At 42.2% G+C, this 25,945-nt stretch overlaps 1 protein-coding gene across 6 annotated transcripts in view; it reads right to left on the reverse strand.

Moving 5' to 3' along the window:
- The window catches only part of agap1 (ArfGAP with GTPase domain, ankyrin repeat and PH domain 1), a 194,224-nt gene that overhangs the window by 24,788 nt on the left and 143,491 nt on the right, over window positions 1-25,945 (reverse strand). For 5 of the 6 annotated variants that reach the window (XM_085397803.1, XM_085397804.1, XM_085397801.1 and 2 more), the window contains 5 exons: window positions 24,916-25,080; window positions 21,828-21,989; window positions 2,697-2,851; window positions 2,039-2,129; window positions 115-337 (listed from right to left, as the gene is read on the reverse strand). In XM_085397803.1, coding sequence (XP_085253929.1) covers window positions 115-337; window positions 2,039-2,129; window positions 2,697-2,851; window positions 21,828-21,989; window positions 24,916-25,080 — 796 coding nt within the window. The remainder of the gene's footprint in view (window positions 1-114; window positions 338-2,038; window positions 2,130-2,696; window positions 2,852-21,827; window positions 21,990-24,915; window positions 25,081-25,945) is intronic. The other variant, XM_085397799.1, reaches the window with a different exon arrangement.

The raw sequence follows: 25,945 nt of genomic DNA on the forward strand, positions 1-25,945 counted from the left end.
CAGAAACAACCACAGTCATCTTTAGAATCTCGTCATTCCTTCAGACTACACTTCCAATTCAAACCTCCCAGTGGAGCCAAACTCTTTTCCTTGGATGTTTTCTACATTTCCTACCTGCTGGCGTCCGGTCCAGGTTTAAGGCGTCCCTGAGCGTTGGCCTCCCACACGCTGTTGGCCAGCTCGTTGCCAATGGCCGACATCACCTTGATGAGCTCCAGCGGCCACTCATCCAGGTCTAGAGAGCGAACCCTGGACAGGTGAGTGCCCAGGTTCCTGTGGATTCCCGAGCACTCAATGCAGATCAGGGCCCCAAGATTCAGACTTGCCCAGTCCGGGTCTGAAGGAGACAAGTTCACTCTATTAAAGACAATATACCCTTTTTGGGGAAAAAAAAAAAAGAACTTCGGTTTAATTGTTTATGTATATAAATATGTATGTAAATATGTTATAACAAACAAAGATTATTAAAAGGGTTCCTAAAAAGTAAGAATTCTGGATAAACAACCTTTATTTTAAAGGTCAATGAGGAAGTTTATCTATTTAAACTGTGTTTACAGAGGAAGATCAAGACATGAAATTTAAACAGTTGGTAAAAGCCAGCACCGGACAATCATTGCTCTTTATTTGTAGGTAGAAGGTGGCTAACAAGGCTAGAAGAATTTTAGACCTTGGTCATCATTACAGACCTTCTTGGTCTGTAATCAATAACTGAAATCCGAAAAAAATCGAATTCGGGAACAAATGGACAAAACTGGAAATGACCTCCGTCATTTTATATCTTAAGTTCTTTCTTTTGGTTTCGGTTTAAATGTGACGTGATAAAGAAAGAATGTAGGCATTACTGTATTCTTCCTTCCTATTGTCTCAAAAATGGGCAAAAAGAGCATTTGTAAGAATTATGATCTGAGAAAAGCTCACAATATTGGCCTGCTTGCTGGGAGAGATTGCATCTCTAAGGCTACGTTCACACTGCAGGCAAAAGCGCATCAAATCCGACTTTTTTGACCCTATGCGACCCATATCCGATCATGGTATGACAGTGTGAACGGCACAAATCCGATATTTTCAAATCGGATCTGGGTCACTTTCATTTGTGGTACTGAATCCGATACATATCTGATGTTTTAGAAAGCGACTGCTGTTTGAACGGTCATGTCGCATTAAATCCGTCTTTTACGTCAGTGACACAAGACAGACGCCAATTATCAGCACCGGAGAAGCGACCGAGAAGACATCGTGAACGCTTCCTGGTCATCCCGTGTAGATGTTAGTGAAAGTGTTGGGAAGACAACGTTGGAGAAACGTGAACATTTTATTTGTACTGTATAAGTACATAGTACATAGATAGTTGCAGATTCTGACAGAAATCAGCAACTATCCTTTGAAGTACCGCTCCTCTCTAAAACAGCAATAAGGATAATTATTAGGCCATATGTAAATAACAAAATAACTTTATAACTTAAAGCAAAATTGGGAAACGTAAAGTCCGAAACAAGTCTTTATATTAACGGCCATCATTCAAATAATACTGTTTGGTTTGGGTCTAAACAGAGTGCGTTGTGTGTGACGTCTTTTTTTTGCGCATGCGTGCCGCTTTGAGCGTTCACACTAGAGCACGTTTGCTGTCACATTTTATTTGTAGTGTGAACAAGCAGACAGAAAAAATTGGATTTGATCAAAAAATCGGAATTGAGCATTAAGACCTGCAGTGTGAACGTAGCCTAAGTTGGACAGTGAGAGGCTGAACATCCTGCACAACAACCTAAAGGATGGACGGAGTTTCAGGAATTGGACTTAAATTATGCAACTCCTTGAAATAACTGGACCCATTCTTGGATGGTGTCACATTTACACATAATTAATCCTTTCAGTCTAGTTTAACTCTGACCATTAAGAAGATACTCAGAAGGCATTCTTGCGTGAACCCTAAGAATCATCTTTCTTGACCTGTCTGATGGTTTATTTTTAGGAAGTAAACTGAAGGGTAATGGTTGTGTTAGTGAAGGTTTTGTTGACACTGTGGGTGGTTTGTACTCACTCGGTGTGTCGCAGTCGGCACAGCGACCGTTCCCTCGAATGCTTCGGATCGACTGCAGAGCCATCGCCTCTGTCTGGCTTGTCAGACGAGACTGAAACAAAGAAGAAGAAAAAAAACAGTTCTGGCTCACGTCTTTTCTTGACTAAATGTTTACTTTACAGTTTGAGGGAGAAAAAAATAGGATTTAAACACTGATCAACCTCTTGTGTTCTTGACAGCGCTGTCTCTCAATTAGGCTAAAAATGTTTAAAACACTGAGCATATGTGAGTCGCTGCTGTTTTGGGTTATGAGCATCAATGTCGGAGAGTGAAGGAACAACACGATACACAAATGGAATTGGTGAAGGGAGGGGGGGCCGGCGTCTTTTTTCTTCTTCTTTCTTTTTGGGTGGGAGGGCAATAAAAAGGCTGAGAGCCTGAGGCGTAAACACATCAGGCCTCGAATGAGACGCAGCCGCCTGCTGCAGGTGGAAAATGGCAATGGCTGAGGCTCAATGTGAGCTACAGTAATTGCTATTTTCTAATTATGTGAGTGAACGCGCGTGTGTGTGTTTGTGTGCATTAAAGGGCGATTTCGCATGTTTGTTGGTCCTGATGTGGACAAATGTGAAAATGGTGCGATGAAGAGACTGAAAGGCTCCAGGAGAACTCTGCTCACCTTGTTCTTGCTGCTCTCGCAGGACTGCAGACTCGCCAGGATCTGGCTCTCGATGACCTGAACCCAGGCATCTCGCTCCTCGTAGGAAGTGGCTTCAAAGTGCCACGTCTGCCCCGTCAGCGACACGATGGTGAACTCAAAGTTCTCCTCTTGTTCTGTCAGAGAGAGAGAGAGGGAGAGATGAAAACACATCCTGACCTTACTCTGACCATTTTGATTCAAAAGCTTCGTCATCAAACAGTCGCCAAGCAGAATTTAAAAATAAGAACAACGTGTGGATGCTCAGCTGAGGGCTGTAACGACCAACTCTCTCTCACATTGTTTGACAGGACACCTGTTCTACTGACCTACATGACCCCGCCCCCTGTAGCCAGGATATCACCCAAATTAGATTAGATTAGATTAGATTAGATAGAACTTTATTAATCCCTTGGGTGGGTTCCTCTGGGAAATTCGATTTCCAAAAAAAGCACAGCACCGACAGAAGTTACAGAGTTATACACACACACATATATATAAATACAGAGACAATATAAATAAAATATACGAAGGGGATAAATAGAATAAATAGGAATAAAAATAAAAATACAAGTGAAAAAACAAAAATACAAGTGAATTGCACATTTCAAGTATTGAGTCTATTGCACCGTTGACTATTTACAAAAGTATTGCACAAAAGGTATTGCACAGTGAGGTGAAGAGGCACTACAGCTTAGTTGTTCCCCCCTCCTTTGTCCTCCTGTTTCCCCTCCCTCTCCCCTCCAGAGAGGAGTTAAACAGTCTGATGGCGTGTGGGACAAAGGAGTTTTTAAGTCTGTTAGTTCTTGTCTTGGGGAGAAGCAACCTGTCACTGAACAGACTCTTCTGGTTGTTAATGGCCGTGTGCAGAGGATGCCTGGCATTGTCCATAATGTCCATCAGTTTCTTTAATGTCCTTTTCTCTGCCACTGTCACCAGAGTGTCCAGCTTCATGCCGACCACAGAGCTAGCCCTCCTGATCAGTTTTTCCAGCCTGGATGAGTCCTTCTTTGCTGTGCTGCTCCCCCAGCACACCACAGCATAGAAAAGTACTCCAGCAACCACCGACTGGTAAAACATCCTCAGGAGCTTCCTGCAGATGTTAAAAGACCTCAGCCTCCTGAGGAAGTACAGTCGGCTTTGGGCTTTTTTATACAGGTGCTCTGTGTTGCATGACCAGTCCAGTTTATTGTCCACCCACAGCCCGAGGTACTTGTACTTGTTGACCACCTCCACCTCCTCCCCCTCTATCTGAACCGGCAGTGGACCTGCTCTAGACCTCCCGAAGTCCACAACCAGTTCCTTAGTCTTTGAGGTGTTGAGTTGCAGGTGGTTTGTGTGACTCCATGCGACAAAGTTCCTCACCAGACTTCTGTACTCCTCTTCCTGATCATCCCAGATACACCCCATGATGGCTGTGTCATCTGCAAACTTCTGAATGTGGCATAATTCAGAGTTGTAGCAGAATTAAGGGTCCCTGGACCATCCTGCCCTCTTCTCTGCAGACATGTCAGCAGGAGAGGCCAGTCATTACAATCAGGGCCAGCTGGAGGGGGGGGGGGGGGGGGGGCATATGGATCTGTTACACAGAACCCCCTCAGAGGTTAATGGGACAATCAGGAGCCAATTACATCAAGTATGTGCGAGCCTGTTGTGTGGATTCAGGGTCGAGGACACTTTTTAAAGCAGCACCAGCGAGGTTTGACAACATGTCTGCAGAGTCACACATCAATGGGACCGTTCACTCAAAATCACATTTTAGTAAATTCAAATAAAGTCTCCACACTGAGACAGTTCTAATGGGATTTACTGCAATAAAATGTATAAAAACCTCAAAAAATGTCACAAAATTAGAAAAGAAATTACAGCTAAACTACATACCAGAAATGAGCAGTAACCAACAGACCTCTCCAGCTGATCTTTAAAACAGTAACTGAGCTAACAGACTGAGCCACATCAATACGTATCGACTGTTAGAATAAACAGGATATTCAGACTAGATTTGAAAACCTTCACCAATTTTCACTTCCTGTTAAATAAACATGAATTAATTCTTGAGTTCAAAGACTAAAAGATCCACTTTTTAGCTCTTCAAAGCTTTTTTCAAACTTCAGATGACTCATGAGGTGAGCTTCCAGCTGCATGCTGGAGTCTTCCTCAGATCTCCATCTTTATGTTTCCAGCTGCAGTTTTTAGCAAACATGAGCAAACACAAAATCCTAAATGTTATGATGAGGTGAGTAGAAACCGTTAGAAAAGTCAGTAATGGGAGCTCGGCGTTACAGGGAGTGCAGAATTATTAGGCAAATGAGTATTTTGTCCACATCATCCTCTTCATGCATGTTGTCTTACTCTAAGCTGTATAGGCTCGAAAGCCTACTACCAATTAAGCATATTAGGTGATGTGCATCTCTGTAATGAGAAGGGGTGTGGTCTAATGACATCAACACCCTATATCAGGTGTGCATAATTATTAGGCAACGTCCTTTCCTTTGGCAAAATGGGTCAAAAGAAGGACTTGACAGGCTCAGAAAAGTCAAAAATAGTGAGATATCTTGCAGAGGGATGCAGCAGTCTCAAAATTGCAAAGCTTCTGAAGCGTGATCATCGAACAATCAAGCGTTTCATTCAAAATAGTCAACAGGGTCACAAGAAGCGTGTGTAAAAACCAAGGCGCCAAATAACTGCCCATGAACTGAGAAAGGCCAAGCGTGCAGCTGCCAAGATGCCACTTGCCACCAGTTTGGCCATAATTCAGAGCTGCAACATCACTGGAGTGCCCAAAAGCACAAGGTGTGCAATACTCAGAGACATGGCCAAGGTAAGAAAGGCTGAAAGACGACCACCACTGAACAAGACACACAAGCTGAAACGTCAAGACTGGGCCAAGAAATATCTCAAGACTGGTTTTTCTAAGGTTTTATGGACTGATGAAATGAGAGTGAGTCTTGATGGGCCAGATGGATGGGCCCGTGGCTGGATTGGTAAAGGGCAGAGAGCTCCAGTCCGACTCAGACGCCAGCAAGGTGGAGGTGGAGTACTGGTTTGGGCTGGTATCATCAAAGATGAGCTTGTGGGGCCTTTTCGGGTTGAGGATGGAGTCAAGCTCAACTCCCAGTCCTACTGCCAGTTTCTGAAAGACACCTTCTTCAAGCAGTGGTACAGGAAGAAGTCTGCATCCTTCAAGAAAAACATGATTTCCATGCAGGACAATGCTCCATCACACGCGTCCAAGTACTCCACAGCGTGGCTGGCAAGAAAGGGTATAAAAGAAGAAAAACTAATGACATGGCCTCCTTGTTCACCTGATCTGAACCCCATTGAGAACCTGTGGTCCATCATCAAATGTGAGATTTACAAGGAGGGAAAACAGTACACCTCTCTGAACAGTGTCTGGGAGGCTGTGGTTGCTGCTGCACGCAATGTTGATGGTGAACAGATCAAAACACTGACAGAATCCATGGATGGCAGGCTTTTGAGTGTCCTTGCAAAGAAAGGTGGCTATATTGGTCGCTGATTTGTTTTTGTTTTGTTTTTGAATGTCAGAAATGTATATTTGTGAATGTGGAGATGTTATATTGGTGTCACTGGTATAAATAAATAATTGAAATGGGTATATATTTGTTTTTTGTTAAGTTGCCTAATAATTATGCACAGTAATAGTCACCTGCACACACAGATATCCCCCTAAAATAGCTAAAACTAAAAACAAACTAAAAACTACTTCCAAAAACATTCAGCTTTGATATTCATGAGTTTTTTGGGTTCATTGAGAACATGGTTGTTGTTCAATAATAAAATTATTCCTCAAAAATACAACTTGCCTAATAATTCTGCACTCCCTGTAAAATTTGATTGGATTTCTGAGTAAACCTCGTGGAGCTGAAAATCCTCTGTGTTTCTGTACGACTGCTTCCATGCCTCACCACAGATGTTCACGTTTGTTCGTTGACATGTCAGCCACATTTGGAAACCGTTAGGGCGCACAGACGGGATGGGAGGGGGGCTGAGTATCATCACCACAGCAGATCAGACTACAAGCAGCTTCTGTTTACAATTAACCCCGATCAGCAGGGAAGAGGAGGCGACACCGGGTAATCACTTAATCAAAGGATGGCCTCCAGCGTGCCTGATAATTCCCAGGATTCCACCGTCTCTGCTGGTGTGACCCGGAAATGCTTTCCTCCATCCAAACCTGCGCAGCGTCGGGCTCAGACAAAATCTCAGCAGTGAGCTCGGTAATCACTCACAACACGGGCGAGGGTTTCTGGAAGCAGCCGTTCATGACGAGCGGCGGCAGCAGAAGAAGAAGATGATGATGATGAGGGGTTTAATCAGTCGGAGAGCGGTCACGGCCGGCCCGCCAGGGAACAACCATTTGCTCCTCCTCAACTCCAGTCATTTGGCTAATTGGGATCGTCTCAGAGCAGCAGAGCCGAAGCTCCCCTCCGGCTCTGCTCTGGATAATCAATGGCCTTGTCCGAGGAGAGGAAGGACGGAAGGTAAGGATGGAAGGAAGCGCCCCGAGGCGAACGGCGGGCTGAGGAAGCCCCGCACTTCCAGATGAAGAGATTGAAAACACCTTTGCTCTCCAAAGTTTCTCTACTAGAGATAACTGAGGATCGTTTTCATCTGTGAGCTGCTGCAGGCAGCTGACGGCCCGAGTCGGATGAGCTCACGTTAATTAAAACTACTGTTTACAAGGGCCGGCTAACGGATCAAGGTTAAACCGATCTGTGCAGTAAACCAGCCGCTGAGCGCAGAGATTCAGAGAAACAATGATGAGACTGAACTTTTCTCATGAAAGCAGTGAAACGAGAGGGACAAACTGTGAAGGAAAATATTTAATAAAAGGTTTTCTCACAGTGGAAAAAAGCTGGACATTTTTACCAAAGTGGAGCTTCAAGCTGCTTTTTTCCAGGTGATGTTTTTGGGAAAGGATCCAGAAATAAGTTTTTAGAGGAAGTGACCGAATTAATCAACATTAACATTAATGAAGCCTAATTAAAACCTGCAGGTCCAAACTGAAAATGAGTTGAGAATAATAAAATGTTCAAAAAGCAGCTAAAGGAAAGAAAAATTCACCCCACAAATGTCTGAAAACTTGTTTGAAAAATATAAATAAAATCTGAAGAAAGCTAGACAAAAAATTCCAGTTACTTTATATTAATAACCATTAATAAACAAAATCTGTAAAATGATATACAAAGAGGAAGAAAACACTGGTCAAACTAATATTTCTAAAAAATATATTTAAAAAAACTTTTTTTAAAATACAAAAAATTGGAAAAATAAAAAAATTTAAAGAATTTAAAAACAAAATGACAGAAAAAGGTGTCAAAAAAACCCTTTTTTACTTTTCTTTAAAAGATACATTAATATAAATACATTTTATGGAAAACATTTATTTTGGTGTCTAAGAAGAAGAATTGTCCCAAAAAGCAGGAAAAAAATAGAAAAAAGGGCCCCAGATTATCACGAGAAATATTGAAGATAAAGCACTTATAATAATTTCACTTAAACTAAATTAAACCTCCAAAAACATAGAAAAACATCCAGAGTTTCACACAGTGCTCGATCCTGATTCATAGCCTGGAGCTTATTGACCTTTGATTATTAACTTGATTGCATAAAAACATGAGTTTTATTTTAGGAGCACCTGTTGCTGTCCTTCATGATTTACGGGGACACTGCGTGACTTCAGAGCGGGTGCTACCATCATCAAACTATCTTCAGACCAGAGGAAGTCGAAGCTCTGCGTATGAACGTGTGTCTGATGAAGGGCAAACTGTACATAATGCAGGGAGGGAGGTGTTCGGAGCTCCTGGGTGAACACCGGGTGCCTCTTCGTTCTAAATGACGGCTCACCCATCAAGCACCGCCTCAGCCCTGCAGGGTCAAGAGCCAGAATCCCATCATAATTAAATTCCCATGATTCTCTGTTTTCAGGGGGAAGGGGAGGGGTGGAGGCTGCTTGACAATTATGGAAACCAACAATCCAGAAAGGCTCTGCCTCTCTGCAGCGTAAATTAAACGGTGTTTCTGGATTTAAATGCTGCATGCTGACCCAGCGCATTAAGCCCGCTAATGAATAAAATCAGGGGGGAAAAGAACCACTCCCACCACCCACTTTTACTATGAAACCCCTGCCTGGACCTCAGTAGCAACACTAATCTTAAAGCATGGTAGAAAAATTACTCTGTGGAGCTTTTTAGTCTCTTTTAGCTCATAGTTTCAGTTCTCTGAGCAGCCAACAGCTAAAAGAAACAGGATGTCAGAGCTCAGGAGGAGGTGGAGACCAAAAGATATTCACTGGATTATATTATGATAGAAACTAGAAATGGAAACTATATTCAATAGGTCAAATATGAAACGTGGAGCTTTTAGCTGCTTTATATCCAGGGTGAGGAGCTAGAAGTAGGGATGGGTATCGAAAACCGGTTCTTGTTGAGAACCGGTTCCCACTGTTTCAATTCCTTGGAATCGTTTGCCACTTTTAAAAACGATTCCCTTATCGATTCCAGTCGCCCCGAATGACGTCATCACGTTGAGTAGCGTCTTTTACCCAGTAGGAAACACGGCGCCTGAGCGGCACAAACGCTCAAAAGTTTGGTTACACTTTATGAGAAAGGATGACAACAGGGCAACGTGCAATACTTGCAAAGTAGAGATTTCATCAAAGGGAGGAAACACTACGAACATGCAAAAGCATTTGCTCAAAAAACACGCGATTGCTTTCAACGAATGTCGTGTTTTTGATCCGCTCCGGACTAGCGAAGCTCAACCCAGCAGCAGCGGTAGCGTTTCCACGTCCTCTCCCGTTAATACTGCAGGTAACTAATCAATTAGCATTGCATATTATGTTAGCGCGATTTACCTTATTACAAAACCTGCTATTACTGTGCGTTGCATTTAGATAACCATGATGAGAGAGACAGAGTCTGGCTGGCTCAGATGCTGGCAGTTGTCGCTGCAGTCTACCGGTAGCGTCTCCTTTCAGGCCAGGATAGACGAATGTCACCCAGCAGTGTCTAAGTTTGTGGTCAAAGGCTTCCACCCATTTGCCACAGCACATGCCCCCGATTTCACTTTGGTAAGTGAATGTGTTTAATTGTAGGCAGGACATTACTGGATATTCTTGTGTAATTGCTACAGAATAATTTATGTTAAACTTTGTTATTGCTACAGGAGAATATTTATTTTATTATTTTACATATACATTTTTTTCCCTGGGGACCCTGTGACACCCCATTGAAGAGCCGTAGGCTGTGGCTCTCTTAAGATCTCACTGTTGGGTTTGTAAGGCCATGTTACTCCTAAATTTCTATCTTGTTCAAAGAGAAGATATAAAACAAAGTTCTGAGCTAATTGACCTTAGTGTTCTCCTTTTAAAAAAAAAAAAAAAAGAATCGATAAGAGAATCGATAAGGAATCGAATCGTTAAACAGAATCGAAAATGGAATCGGAATCGTTAAAATCTTATCAATACCCATCCCTAGCTAGAAGTAAAATGTAAGTGCAAGGACTAAAATTAATTACCTTTAACATTAATGAAGCTTAATTAATGCTGAGAATGTGCAGCTTCAATTTGCAAACGGGCCGAGGGGCAGAGGATAATAAAAGTGTTCAATGTTCACATTGTCTTCTAAAAAAGGAGAAAATATAACAAGTTTTAAAAATATAAGAAAATATCAATAAAATAATAACATTATTTTATATTAGTTTGGAATGAACTCCCTGAGAAATATTTTAGAAAATTATGAAAAAAAGCAATAGGAATAAAATGACAACATAAATTGGAAAAAGATGATAAAAATCTCTGAACTACAACTAAAATTGCTGTAAAATACAAAGAAATTGCTGTTAGTGTTAGTAAATGTTAATAAATATGTAATATTACTTAAGTGTCATAAAAATAACAAAATGTCCAAAAAATTAACACAAAAAGATGCAAGCAATACAGTGGTCCCTCGCTACAACGCGGCTCACCTTTCACGGCCTCTCTGTTTTGTTGAATTTTTTTGGTGCAATTTTGCATGCTTTTTTTTTTTTTTTTTTTAAACAGCGCATTGTGTTCTGCGTCCTGATAGGCTGTAGACCAACGTCAATCAATCTTGTGTCGTGCCTCCTGTACAGTACAGAATGCGTTCAGCTTGTCAAATTTACATCAATCTCGATCGCTAGCAGTGTGACTCTGAAGTGCTGTACTGTGCGTTTGTAAGTTTTCTCCCCAACAAACACAAGAATTTCGACGAAACGCCATCACCTGCAGGTGCCTTTGGTTTCATTCTATAATACTGGACTTATTTTTCTACAAGTTTTAAACTTTGAGAGTGTTTAGACAACAGAGAAAAGTGTGAAAATGTTCATGCCTGACTGAGAAAAGTGTATAAAGTGTGTAGTGAGGGGTTTTACAGCCTTATACATCTATAATAATTATAAAAAATAAAGTTGGCTACTTTGCAGATTTCACTTATTTCACTTATTATCGCGATAAACGAGAGACCACTGTATGACTAGAAAGTGTAAAAAGAGACAAGTAAAGTTGATAAATCTTCACAAAAATAATGCTAAGTGTCTAAAAACAAATCAGGAACAAAATATGTCCAAAGCTGTCGCAGAACATGCAGCATGTTGCAGATAAAAGGCCAGATATTTTCCTCAGGAAGTGGAGGAGACCAAATACGGAGCTAAAAGTAAGAAAATGCCAGATTCACATACGTGATGATCGTGTTGATGAGTAACTGCTGCATGTGGAAACAATTTTTAAGAATTTACTTTCCTCAACTTTATTTCAGACTTTTTACAGTAGTAGTTCATTTCACTAAAAATAACTAAAGCTCTTTCATCGCACGTTCATGGGTAACACTGCTGTACGTGATTAAAATAAACCTCCAAGATCATACTGGATCTTCCAAGCACATTGGATTGGGTAATTTCTCATTTTTCTAACTAATTTAAGGACCATTTAGCTGTCAAAGTTACTTTAAACCCCAAACTTTGAAGGCGAAAACAATCAAGCTTATTTTTTGAAGAACTTTCTAGAAAATCGTGTCTTTGTCTTGACAGTTTAATTTGCTCATTCAGATTGGAAATGAAACAAAATGTGACTTTAAGCTATAAAAAGAGATTTTAAATCCTCTGAGGAAATCTTCAAAAAACTCCCCCTGATTTCTTTTCTTGCCTTGTTCGGCCTGTGTTTTTCTTTCTCCATTCGCTGCTGCGTGTGTCTAAATGTATGCACGAGAGCACAAACACACACAAACTCGGACGCCGACCACGCCGCACTGTGCGGGTAATTACTGCCACCGCTCTCGGCTACTGTGGGTGACATTCGCGCAGAGAGAGGTGGTGCCGAGGCAATTTGTGAACTCTGACACTGGCAACCTTTAACGGCAGAAAAGAACAAACCAAATATACAGCATTTACAAGACGCAGGGAGGAATGGCGGCAGGAAGAGGGGGAGGAGGTGGGGATTGGCAGAGGGTGGGTTGGTGGGGGTGGGGGGCAGGACATGCATACAAGCCTATCATCCATCCGGGGTGTGAGGTGTTGAGGCTCAGCGGGAGGTGTATGTGTGTTTGAGAGTGGAGGACGGGAGGTGCAATGAGAGGGGAGGCGTGAGGGAGACAAAAGGGGGCCTCGGGAAACACAAATTAAAAGCCTTAAATGTCACCGCACACAGTATTGCTTTGCGACACAGGTCATTACTCCCCATATTATTCGCAGCCTTTTACAACATTAATAACCTGGAAAATATTGCAGCCGATTGTTCAGAAGTCGCTCAGAGAAAGAAATATGTGGCTCTGTGTTTTTATTTTTTTTGCTCTTGAGCAGAAGACGGAGAGGAACCGAACCACAGCACATACTTCATGAAGGAGGAAATCACACCAGAAGATGCTCTGGAACACTATCGCACAAAACGCACATCACATTGTGGTGTATCATCACCTGTACAGCCCATGCTTCCAGGGTGGGGGTGTTTGGTTGGCTGTGTCCTCACAGGTGAGGCAGGTGGGGCAAAGAAATACAGGGGAAGGGAAAGACAGATGCTTTCTCCACTGGACCAAACACAGATGGACACACCGAGAAAGAACTGACTGGATGATTTGCAGCAAAAAGACTCTAAGAACTCTTTAGAGGTGAAACACATCCAAACTGCAGGATGAAAATATCCCTGTGTGGTTTATAAAGTTAGAGAAATATTTTTTTTCCCCATGGACAATACTGCATTACTCTCACATTGATTAAGACATATGAGGTGGTGAAAAAGATTTAAAATGGCAATTCCAACATGTTGTACATGGATATAAAGTGGACGGGAAGGTTAACTATGAGTCCAAGTCGGGCAAACATCCCATACTGACTGCAAAAATACCTTAAAACTGACTATGTGAGTCATAAATCCATAAAATTTACAGCAACATATTTAGTTTCTTTTAAAACTATATCAGGGTTTTTTCAGTTTTTCTTTTTTTTCAGAAGTAACCAATCCATGTTCAGTTTACAGCTCAGCTAGCAGCTCACTTTCAAGTTATGGTCCATGATGAGTGTTAAACTCTGTACTGACCTCAATTTTGGTAAAAAAAGAAAAAAAGGTGTATAATTTAATATTACTATATATTATACTACTAATACTATAAATATCACTAATAACTAATTTTCCCTCTTTGATCGAAGTTGATGATTCATTAAAGAATTAGCCTTCATGTTATAAAAGTGTCTCAGTGCTTCTTGCTTAAACATGTAAGTGACTCAAACCCAGTTTCATCATCTTTTTCTGCAAATCACCAACTCATTCATTCCTGGAATCAAAAGCACAAATCTCCAGCACAGGGGACTCCAACCCTGCAGTGGTGGGAGGGTCAGGGTGGAGGTCAGTTGGGGGTCTGTCCGTCCCACCACAGCAGTTTTTTTTTTTTACCTTCTGAGTTCTGCAGACTGTTGGTGTAAATGCTGCGAAGGCTAGAGACGCGATTTAGTTTCCAAGCTTTACGTTTGGCTGCATCCCCCGACGGCAGGAAGAGAGAGAGAAAAGACGGCAGCGAGGAAGGAAACAGGAATAATGTGGGTATGAAGGAAGATCGAATGGGGACCCAAAGGAAGATTGAAGAAGGAATGAAGGAATAACAAAAGCAGGTCAAGCGGGTATGATAGAGGAATGAAGAAGAGATAACAGGCGATCCGAACAGGAACAAAGGAGACAAGGGACAAGAGAAGAGGAATGAATGAGGAATGAAACATGCAGGACCAAAGGAGAGGTGAGGCCAGATTTTAGGAATGAGACAACAAATATAAGACATAGACAGTAAAGGGGAAGAGGGAGAGAAAGAGAGAGACAGGTGTCAAAACCAGCAGTGCAGAGGATGCTATGGAGGGGGTGTGGCTCGGTGCTGAAGTGGGAGGAGCCAATAAGCACAATGAAGGGATGGAAGTCCGTGAAAGATCAACAAAGTACATCTTTAATCCACTACAAATAAAAAAATAGAACTTGGAAAAAATCTAAAGATGTCAATCAAAAAGTTTCTGCTCACATTTATCTGATAAAAAAATAACCAAACTAAAAATATTCATGACACTTTAAACCCACTGAAAGTCAAACAACAAGAGCCTCAAAAAAACCTGCTGTTGAGCTACAACTCAACACTTCCTCGAGATTTTCACATTAAAAGATAACCAAGAAAGTAAGAAAACTTATTTGCGGGCAATTTAGAGCGAAATATCAGTGTGTGATGTGTAAGGTTTGAACTTTTATTTCCTTTTTAGAATTGTGAGCTGCTGGTTGGATAGAATAAAACAAAAGTCAACTTAAACTTTGAAATTGCATTAGACAGTTTTCAGTATAATCTCTTATTTCATAGATATGATTAATTATTTTAATTAATCACCTTTAGCAGAATATAAAGGCAACATTCTTCAAAAAATATGGTCAAAACTGTGATAATGTGATTTTTTTTAAGCATTAAATCAAACCTAAGTGCCAACAAATGATGGGACGATAAAAACGCTGAACTTCTGTAGCTCCTTTGTAGCTCTGATTCTTCCACAGGTTTGAGCTCTGTGACCTTTGACCTCTGCAAACTCTGTAATATTCACTCCCCCCTGGGGCTACTGCGAGCATTTGCCACCAAAGCAACATTTGCAGAGGATGAAATACAGCCGCGGCTGACACTTTAATGTTAGTCCGCTTTGTTTTCCTCGATCTGCCACAGGAGGCGAGGCGAGTGACGGATGGAATGAATCAGGGTGGTGTTAAAAAGGTCACAGGTTGGAGCCCCGAGAGCGCGAGCAGAGAGGCTGAAGCAGAGACCAGAGTCATGGATCTGAGATAAAAAACAAAAGCTAAAAAATGAATCAAGAGGCAGAAGCAGCTTCATGATATAAGACACCACAAAGTGATGGGACTCAGTTAAAACTGTCACTACACTCCACCTACATGAATATCCAGCCTGTTACTCCAGTATGAGCTTTTTTTCAAAGCAGGGGGACGTGAAGTGTTTTTCCTCTCAGTCTAACTCAGATATTATTTGCCTCTAAGTCGACTCATGGTTTAAACCATGTTGTGTAGCCTGCTGGATCATCTCCTCAGGGATCAGGGATCTAAGGAGGAACCAGGAGCAAGAGTTTCTCTGGAGCTCGCTGATATCAAAAATCGTACATTAGTGGAAGTTTGTGAAAGCTTGTTGCTTTCTTTTTCCTCATTTTCTCACTTTCTGATGTTATAATGTACACGGTATGAAGGTATGTTATGAATATAGTATAAGTATGTACAGGCTATAGCTGTAGTGAGTGTACAGGCTATGTCGATGTTTAATTTGATCTTTGAACGCTTTGAAGTTTATTTGAACAGTTTGTTACTCTTCATGTTGTATACTGGAGAAAACGTTAAAACATCAGCAGGTCTATCCAGCACTGACGATAGTCTTTGTATTTTGTGCGTCTCATTTAAAAAATCTTGTAAATGTTTCTCACCAACCTGTCTGAAAAAGCTTAAACATAAGTAAGTAAAGTAAAATTTATTTATATAGCGCTTTTCACAGATAAAAAAAAAAAATCACAAAGTGCTTTACAACACAAGAACATGTTTGTGTAAACTATATAAACTTGTGTCAGAGGGAGAGAGACTAAAACAAAGTGACTGACAGGTAACTGCAGGACCACCTGGTCTTTCCTCCACAGAGGCCCTCTTTGTTTCCCTTCTGTTTGACCCTCTCTGACCCTATTTGACCTGTGACGGAGGGCGGAGCCCACCTTCCTGATTAAGCTGCGACTTTAAAGGAATTCAAGGCCTTGATGAAGCAGTCAGAGAGCGGCGTGCTGCAGGTGCACCGACCACCTGACAACAATGAGGTGAAGCTCTTCAGCTGAGACACCGTCACACACGAATGTGATCTGAGAGGCGCGCACACAACTTAAACATCAGCTGTGAGCAGCTTTCCGTGTGAGGAATCAAAGCCACCGTTTCTCAACTTAAACTTCAGGAATGTGGCCACAGATTCAGCTTCAAACTTTTGAAGCTGAACGAAAGAGACTGAGGTCAACTTTCAAAGCTCAAATGGCAGCCCGGTGTCGAGGCTGCAGATCCACTCATGCTCTCATTATGAGGATGGCCAACTGCCATGACCAGTTGGGGGTGAGGAGAAGAAGATTGGTCAAAGACATGGTGTGGAAGAGAGCCAGAGATTAATAATAACTAATAATTAAATGCTGAGAGGTGTATAAACACATATTGAGTGAAAAAGGTGACTGAAGAAGAAATACTTCACACATCATAGGAATCCCCCAGAAGCCTAGACCTATTACAGCATAATTAAGGGAGGATTCAGGGTCACCTGATCAAACCCTAACTATATGCTTTAGCAAAAAGGAAAGTTTTAAGCCTAATTTAAAAGTAGAGATAGTGTGCGTCTCCTGAATCCAAACTGGAAGCTGGTTCCAAAGAAGAGGGGCCTGAAAACTGAAGGCTCTGCCTCCCATTCTTTTCCCATTCCCCCCACACTTTTAAATACTCTAGGAACAACAAGTAGGCCTGCAATGTGAGAGTGAAGCACTCTATTGGGGTCACACAGTACTATGAAGTCATTAAGATAAGATGAGCCCTGATTATTCAAGACCTTGTGTGTGAGGAGCTTTATGTATGTAAGACATTCTTGCATTTTAACAAATTGCTGTGTGTTATCTGACTTCATGGATAGAAGTTGGGTGTCATCTGCATAGCAGTGAAAATGTGTGCTATGCCTAAGGGAAGCATGTATAATGTAGAGAACTAACTCAAAGACCACCACAAGTAAAAATGAAGAGCTACATTTGAGCTAAAATTTTCAGAATAAAAGTTAAAACCAAAATAAGTCAAAAAATGCCTATAAACTTGACAAACCAAGGATAGAACTAACAAAACTAAGAATGTTTAAAGCTGAAGGCTAAAAGAAGTAATTCGCAATTAACCCCGGTGAAACACATTAAATTGAACTAATCAAACTAGAACTAAACCAAAAAAAACCCCACATATCCAAAAAAATTAAATAAAAAAATCAATAGATGAACAAGAACTCTACCAAAGACAATAAGCCAAAACCAAGTCTGAATCAAAAAAGCATTGTGAAGAACAAAACAAAACAAAGTACTGCTAATGAGCAAGAACGGCACAAAAGAAGTCGTAGTTTGATCCAAAAATCCAAAATATCAGAGTAGAAACACCGACGTGAACTTGGTAAGTCCTTGTCAGTACACCTATAAAACCAACAAAACCAAGACCAAGTTAAAACAGAAAACTGAAACAACTATCATAAATCCTAACCCAATAAACTATGAATGCATTAATTAAACTAAACTAGATCAAATGCTACACACTAAAAAAATGCCCTTAAAAATCAAGATAAGTGAAAATCAAAACCCATTCATGGGTTTATCCCATCCTATCCCATGGGTTTAGTCCAAATGTAAGCGTGACAGAAGTCAGAATCAATGGATGAACCAGAAGTACACCAAAGATGACACGCAAGAATACCTTTAAAAAACATCTTCATGAATCTGACAAGTCCCAGTCAATACACCAATAAAACCAAGACCTGGTCAAAACAGAAAACTGAAATGCATCAGAACGGTAGTAAAACATCCTCATGAGCCATGAAGTCCAAATCCAGGTGAATACGGTGGAGCTGCAGGTCAGTGAGTCATTAAAAAGTCACGCACATTAGTCTGGCCAGAGGTCACAAAAAGCCCCATCTGAAACAAAAGATACTGGTGGGTAGAAGTATCACCATCACCACCAGGAACTTCCACTGGTGCAGCAAACTAAGGGTGAGAATCTCCGAGTGTGTGTGTTGGTGTGGTCCTACCTGGGGGAGCTCGGCCGCAGAGGGCGGTTCCCCCTCATGAATTACGCCAGGCCTCGCTCTGACATGAAGATACTTCACCCGCCCGCCCGGCGTGACAGGCGGTGAGCCAGCGGCCGGCTGAGCACGCTCAGTGCTTAATGGCTAAATTGGGAAGACTGTTACTAATCGCTTATTGAATAATGAAAGTGACACAGCTGATAAAAGATTTCAATACACTGGATTATTTATAATATTTCACTTAAGCCTCTCTGGCTGACTAATGTGGGGGCGAGATGAGGGAGTCGGGAAGCGTCTGATAACGAGTGGCGGTCAGAGGAAGTGATAATAAAACGCTTGCAGAGGGGGAAAAAAAGGAGGAGGAGGAGTAAAGCATAAGGAAAACAGAGTGAAGGAGGAATGAAACAGATGAGACAAAACAACGAGGAACAAGATTAGAGGAGAAGATGGAAATGAGGACAAGAACCAGGAGGGGAGACTGAAAACGAAAAAGGAAGCATTGAGGGTGGATGTGAGGAAATAAAGGAAAATAAAGGGATGGAAATGAGCAGAGATGAAGGCAGATGCAGCGTCAATCTGTCACTCAGACAGCCACTTGTCCTGTCAGCTGCTTGATACCTCACTGATGGAGGGACGAACATTACACATCTGCTGCTGCGCCACATCTGTTCAACGAGCTACTGTGTGTGTGTGTGTGTGATAAAAGATCTCGATAATTATCACAAAAACATCAATAATGGTGATAAACTGAGGAGGAATTTAGGATGGAATCAGCCAATCAGGATACAGCAGCGGGCGGAGGTCATAGATGTGTGGTGCAGAAACAGAACAGAAAGAAACACACAGGTTGATGTTTAGCAGATCTTTCTAATGTATATATTTAAGTTTAATTTGTGGTTTTTATTCATGAATGAATCCATATTTTATTCTTTTTTTTCCTTTACGCCAGCCACTTTATTAATACTAAGAATTTTCTTCTGCTGTGTTTAGTGTGAAACACTTGATATGACGCTGCTAAACAAATTAATATTGGATCCAGTCTCTCAGCAGAAACGATCAGCAACAACCCATTAAACCACAATGTAAAAGGCTTACTTTAGAGTTTTCTTGCATTCAGTTTCCTTGATCAATAAAGAAGACGTATTATTGTTCTTCTTGTCATGAACATAATACTACAGTATATAATATATATATTAAGCATGGCCCAAGTTTCAGATACTGACGTATACAAAGAAAGTCTGTGAGAAAAAGAAAGTGGGCTCGTTTCAGAGTAGAATCAAACTCCAAGGCTTAAAAGTAAAGTACAAAAACCTGCAGTTCCTCTAATGTCCACTTGAGGCCGCCTCCAAAAGTGAATCAGTCTCACATTATAAGATGTCCACATGTTCACAGCAGAATTAAGCATGTTTACAGCCTGCTACAAAAATTGTTTGGGGTTCTATGGCTACATTCCTCCTTCACAATAACTGGATGGTGAATTTTTAAAATAATTTACCGGTTTTAATTGTATTAAGGCTTAAAGTTTGAAAGGTGCAATGCCACTTTGACTGACAGGTGTATAGCAACACATGTGGCTACAACTGCTGAACGGTCCCTGAATGGGACTCAAGCTAATTCAGTTGTTCTACAGACTATTATAAACAAAAGAAAAAACACCCCCCCCCCTACAATAAATCAAAAATCTTTAAACATAATAACAAATTTCAACATCGAATCTAACCCAAGTCCAAACATTCATAAGGAATTGCTCCTCTAACTGTCCAACAATGATCGCCAAATGGCGGATGTCTCCATGCACTTAAATGATGCCAACCTGTCATATAAGCATATATAGAAGCATATACAAAATTAGCCATTAGTTAGTAACCAGGTCTCTAATTGGCTTTTTGTAACTGTCTTTAAGATTTGTTCTGATCAACTTTAGCTTCATCAGGTTATCTGCAGCTGAATTATTACCAAAGACAATGCTTTTCATGTTTAATGTCTGCAGTATTAATATGAAAGCAGGTTTTTCAGCTGTTGTTGGATTCACTAATATGGAGTTACTGCTGTGCATGTACACACTCATTGATCCACAGACTTTACAGAGAAGAGGAAGACCAAACAGGGTGAAGAGATGAAGGGCTGAGAGAATGACAGGATGGAGAGATCCTTTCCTCATTGAGGAGGTCGAAAATCTCAGACAATCACATGACTGCGTTTCCCAGCCTAGGTCCCAAATAATCTACTAATGTCACTATGAACAAAGGTTCAGGGTTTTCTTATACACTCAACAAAAATATAAACGCAACACCTTTGTTACTGCTCCCATTCCCCATGGGATGGACGTAGAGACCTAAAATTCATTCCAGATACACAATATAACCATCCCTCCCAAACAGTGGTCACAAATCAGTCCAAATGTGTGGTAGTGGGCACATCTGCTATATTGAGATAATCCATCCCACCTCACAGGTGTGCCACATCAGGATGCTGATCTGACATCATGAGTAGTGCACAGGTGTACCTCAGACTGCCCACAACAAAAGGCCACCCTGGAATGTGCAGTTTTTTGCGCTATTGGGGGTCTGGGGACCCAGAACCGGTCAGTATCTGGTGTGACCACCATTTGCCTCATGCAGTGCAACACATCGTCGCATGGAGTCTATCAGATTGCCAATTGTGGCCTGTGGAATGTTGGTCCACTCCACTTCAATGGCTGTGCGAGGTTGTTGGATATTCGTGGGAACTGGTACACGCTGTCGTATACGCCGGTCAAGCACATCCCGAACATGCTCAATGGGTGACATGTCCGGTGAGTATGCTGGCCATGCAAGAACTGGGACATTCTCAGCTGCCATCTGCCCTGAACAATGTGAACCATGATTCATCCGTGAAGCGCACACCTCTCCAACGTGCCAGACGCCATCGAATGTGAGCATTTGCCCACACAAGTCTGTTACGGCGACGAGCTGGAGTCAGGTCAAGACCCCGATGAGGACGACGGGCATGCAGTTGAGCGTCCCTGAGACGGTTTCTGACAGTTTGTGCAGAAATTGTTTGGTTGTGCAAACCAATCGTTCCAGCAGCTGTCTGGGTGGCTGGTCTCAGACGATCTTGGAGGTGAACCTGCTGGATGTGGAGGTCCTGGGCTGGTGTGGTTACACGAGGTCTGCGGTTGTGAGGCCGGTTGGATGTGCTGCCATATTCTCTGAAACGCCTGTGGAGACGGCTTATGGTTGAGAAATGAACATTCAATGCACGGGCGACAGATCTGGTTGACATTCCTGCTGTCAGCATGCCAATTGCACGCTCCCTCATTGCTTGTGGCATCTGTGGCATTTTGCTGTGAGACAAAACTGCACATTCCAGGGTGGCCTTTTGTTGTGGGCAGTCTGAGGTACACCTGTGCACTACTCATGATGTCAGATCAGCATCCTGATGTGGCACACCTGTGAGGTGGGATGGATTATCTCAATATGGCAGATGTGCCCACTACCACACATTTGGACTGATTTGTGACCACTGTTTGGGAGGGATGGTTATATTGTGTATCTGGAATGAATTTTAGGTCTCTACGTCCATCCCATGGGGAATGGGAGCAAAAACAAAAGTGTTGCGTTTATATTTTTGTTGAGTGTAGCATCAATACACAAACTTTACAAAGATAGTGGGATTTAAGATTTGAAAACTAGAAAATAAAGGTCGGGTCAGTTTTAAAGATGATGTTTTCATTTGTATTTTTTTAAAGAACTAGGCGGGGAAAGTGCGAGGCGAGGGGGAGGGGAGATGGCGTTACCTTCCGCAGTACCAGAGAGGCCGTCGGCTTTGAAGTTACTGGTGCTCTTCTTCCGCCGGTGCTTCTTGCGGTTGGCGTGCGGCGATGGCGGCGGCTCCATCTTTGGACTGGTGGTGCTGGAGATGCTGGGACTGGAGCAGACGGAGTCTCCCAGGCCTGTGTCTGCAAATTTAACCAAATAAAATCACAAATAGAACTCTACACTGTTGCCATACTGCTCACAAGTGATCAATGGGCTTCTCTCACTATAATACTGCAGGATCTTTACCCATCAGTAAAATAACTGTTGCTGTAGACTGATGCCAAATATAACTAAACAGAACTACTTGGGGGGTTTTGCTTTCTAAAGACCAAAGAGCTTTTTGGTGGGTGGAGGATAGGTCGAGGCACCCATCTTTTTCTGCAGTGTCTTAAAAGGGGAAGTTTATGGTTGTGGAGAAAAACATTCAGAGATAATTTGAGATAGTTGTAAGTTTAATACACAAGTGGCCTTTCTTGTTTTATCTGCTGAGAACTTTGGACAGGTTTTAAGCTGGTTCTGGATTAAGTTTTTGACTAGTTTCATTTTGGTTTGACCTCAGCGTTTTTTGGTTTTTTTAAACCTTTAACATCTTCGAGGGCTTGTCACAGTTCTCTAAATTAGTCTCAGGGTCTTGGTTCCTTCATGTTACACCAGACTTATTTCTTACACTTCATAATGGGATTATTGGGACTTTCTTTTAAACTGGTTTAAAACTGCTTTCAAAATAAATTTTCCATTGGGTTAACTTAGGTTTGGGTATGATTTTAAATTTGGTTTGGTACTGGTTTGGAAGAACTTACAAGTTTTCTGATTTCGTTTTTGAGTACCCTAAAAAAGCTTTTGCGGTTGCTATTTTTAATAACTTCTGGGTTAGTTGTGAGCCTAATTTTGGACTCTGGACCTGGCTTTGTAGTTGACTTACAGGTTATGGAGGAATTGCTTCATCAGTGGGATTAAACTGGAGTCTTTTGTCTCTTCCTGTAATTTCACACTGCTGATATTGCGATCAGGATTGTGTGAAGTCCAGGCCATCAGATACAGGACTCCCTGCTCTTCATTCTGACTCTGGCTTCAGCTCTTGATCCTGCTGCACAGTTACCTTTGATACTTCACTAATGACCTTAATATGCATGGTGGCAAAACTCTTTGGCACAGAACAGAAGCTGAGTAAATCTGAGCGCAAAACCTCACACCTCGACTGCTCTATTTTATAAGCAGAACAGTAAATGTATAAATATGTATATATAATATCCGGAATCACCACTGACGGGGTCCAAATGGATTAAAGTAAACTATACTGAATCCCGTTCCGGTCGACATGCAGGCTCAGACCTGTGGGCGAGCGAGGCTATCAGCACAGTGAGTGGAGTCTCTCTCTCTCTGCCCTCCACTCTTCACGCCGGCTGCTGACAGCTGTGACTAGCGGCGGAATAAAATAACATTCAGCTTCCATCAATATCACGGCGCGGCGGCCACACTGACACGGGCGCGGTGTGTATCTGTGTGTGCAGATGGAAACACGTGTGCACACCACACACACACACACACAAACGTATCTTGTCGAGCGCTTGCTGGCCGGCGCATCCCCGAACGGCAGACAGCCCCAAGGACGGCCATAACTTATTTTACAATCGTTTAGTCTCAGCTCAAGTGGAAAATGTGACAACTTATCTCTGCTGACAAGATGCCATCCCCGAGCGCGCAATTAACCGCCGTGGATTAACGGCCCTCCCATCTGCAAGCCGCGCTCCATCCACGTCAAACCCCACCACCGCTGCCCCCACCCCCACAACCACCTCATCCTGCTGCACTCTCTCTCAGTCCAAACTCTGATTGTTTTTCTGTGGTGTATTTTCTCTCATCAACAGTTTAAACACCAGCTGCTCAGACCACACAAACCACCACAGAAGAAGAAGCAGCTGGTCCAAAGACTACAAACTTTTCTTTGTTTTATGCTCCAGAAGGTGGCGGCAAAGCACCTGTGAGCCTAATAAACCTCAAAGAAGAAGCAGAAACTGAATTTTTTTCATGAGTTTAATCTTAATTTTAGTATTTATTTATTGCAGAATTTTATTTATTTTTGCATCTTTGCACTGTTTAATACAAATGTTTTAAGCAGTTTTGTAGTTATTATTAACTCTGACAGTTGATCTATGGAGGGCAGACCCCACCTAATAAAATATAAACAGGAGTATTTCGGAAATGATTGAATCTGCAGTATTTCCTCCTATTTATTTAACATGCTCAGTTTATTTACTTCTGTTTTTAATTTCCTTTCTGTATTTTTAAGATGTTATATTACTACTTATCTTTTCATTAGCTTATTTAATATGTAATATCTTTGTTTTTCTCATTTTTTTCTTCTCTATAATTATTTCCTATCATTTTGGCCTCGACACTGCTTGAGAACTGAGTGATGAGTTAACACATGTAAGTCTTGACTACTCGTTTGTCCCAATTATTTTTTTAGATTTCAGATATTGCTGTAAGATCTGTAACATTTCTCAGATCTCTGACAAAAGAATTCATGACTTCATCACCATTTTTAAGGTTAATTAATATCTTACTCTTGCATAAAGTACCTTTTAAGGATCCACAGGGACCTTAAAGGAGTGCCCTTACACCTATAGAAACTGTGTGTTTGTGTTGCCCCTGGGAGCCCATTGAGAGCGTTTCACAGCTTTAAACGTTATTTGAGGAAGGCTGGAGGCCCCAAAGAAGGAGCTGCCACTCAAGCTTAACATCAGGCTCATACACAGCCTGACAGCTGTCAGTCTCAGCTTCCTGCTCTGTGTGTGTGTTTGGTTAATACTGGCGCTTTAAGTCCTACACACCTATACACACACACAGACACACACACCAACATACACACACAGACAGTCCATTAGCTTGACAAACAGTTAAGGCAGTATTAGAGGTCTGGCAGCTGGATCAATGGGAGACAAATGATAGTCCCCCTCGCGTAGCTCCACGCTGGGGCCTTCAGTCCCATCTGTGTAGCTTCTCGTGTGACCTGCGGTTTAACTCAGGATCACATGACTCTGCGTGAGCGTGCCGGTCACTGACCTGTGCTGACTCCAGAGTTGGCGATGACGGTGGCCTCGGTCCACTGATCGGCGCTGGAGACGGAGTACGAGCGCTGGTGCATCCCCTCCGTGCCGCGGCTGTTGAAGGACACCAAGCTGACGCCGCTCGCCATCTGCGACACCGACGAGCTGCTAGTCACTGAGCCTGAAACACAAAGTGGAGACGTCAATGCGGCATATAAGGAAGATTCAGATACCTGCAGTGTTCACTTATCACTCATAACTTCTGTGAGAAAAGCTGCGTTAGCTTCTCTTTAAGAAACCTCCTTCCTAACAGCTCTCTTTCCTCTGATTGGACAATGACAGGAAGCCTGACGATAGCACCATACACTGAATATACAAAGATGGACATAGCTGTCCTTTGGTTTGTGGACTCCATCACTGGAGGAAGGTGAGTTTTTGGATTGAATTTGTCACGCTCCCCTCTACAGGCTGGGAGCAGTAACTACGGGCTCCATGTACAGTTAGCTCGGCATTCTGATCATTTTAACCAGCTGACTGAAGAAAACTGACACTTGAGCATGTTTCTTATGACCAGAGAATCACATTTAAAGCCCGTGCTGCTATTTAAGCTTCAAACGTCCCGAGCGTGGCACAGATCATCTGCAGACCTGCTCTTCCTTCCTTGGCGTGCACGCACACTCTCATTTACTTCACACAGAAACACGAGGGAGCCATAAAAGGCAGCCTCTCACGAGCCGGCTGCTTAAATCAAACCCTCGAGTCGGTGAGAGGCTGTGTGGTCCAGCAGCAGGGTGAGTCACCCCCACCCTCCTCCTCCTCATTCTCTCATTACAGCTCATTTCTTGGTGCTGGCTGAATGGAGCCAGGACTCTGATGGCATTAATATTCATGACAATAATTAGTACATGGAGTACAGCTCACTGAATATTCATGCTATTAGCTCGGGCCTCCTGCACGCGCGCATGTGTGTGTGTGTGTTTGTGTGTGAGAGAGAGATTTAAGCCTCATAAGCGCTGCTTTTATGTGTGTGTGTGTGTGTGTGTGAC

This window comes from Rhamphochromis longiceps, linkage group LG23 (assembly GCF_057381845.1).
Source record: "Rhamphochromis longiceps isolate RC_006_pf linkage group LG23, R_longiceps_female_GT1.1, whole genome shotgun sequence".
Taxonomy (NCBI): domain Eukaryota; kingdom Metazoa; phylum Chordata; class Actinopteri; order Cichliformes; family Cichlidae; genus Rhamphochromis; species Rhamphochromis longiceps.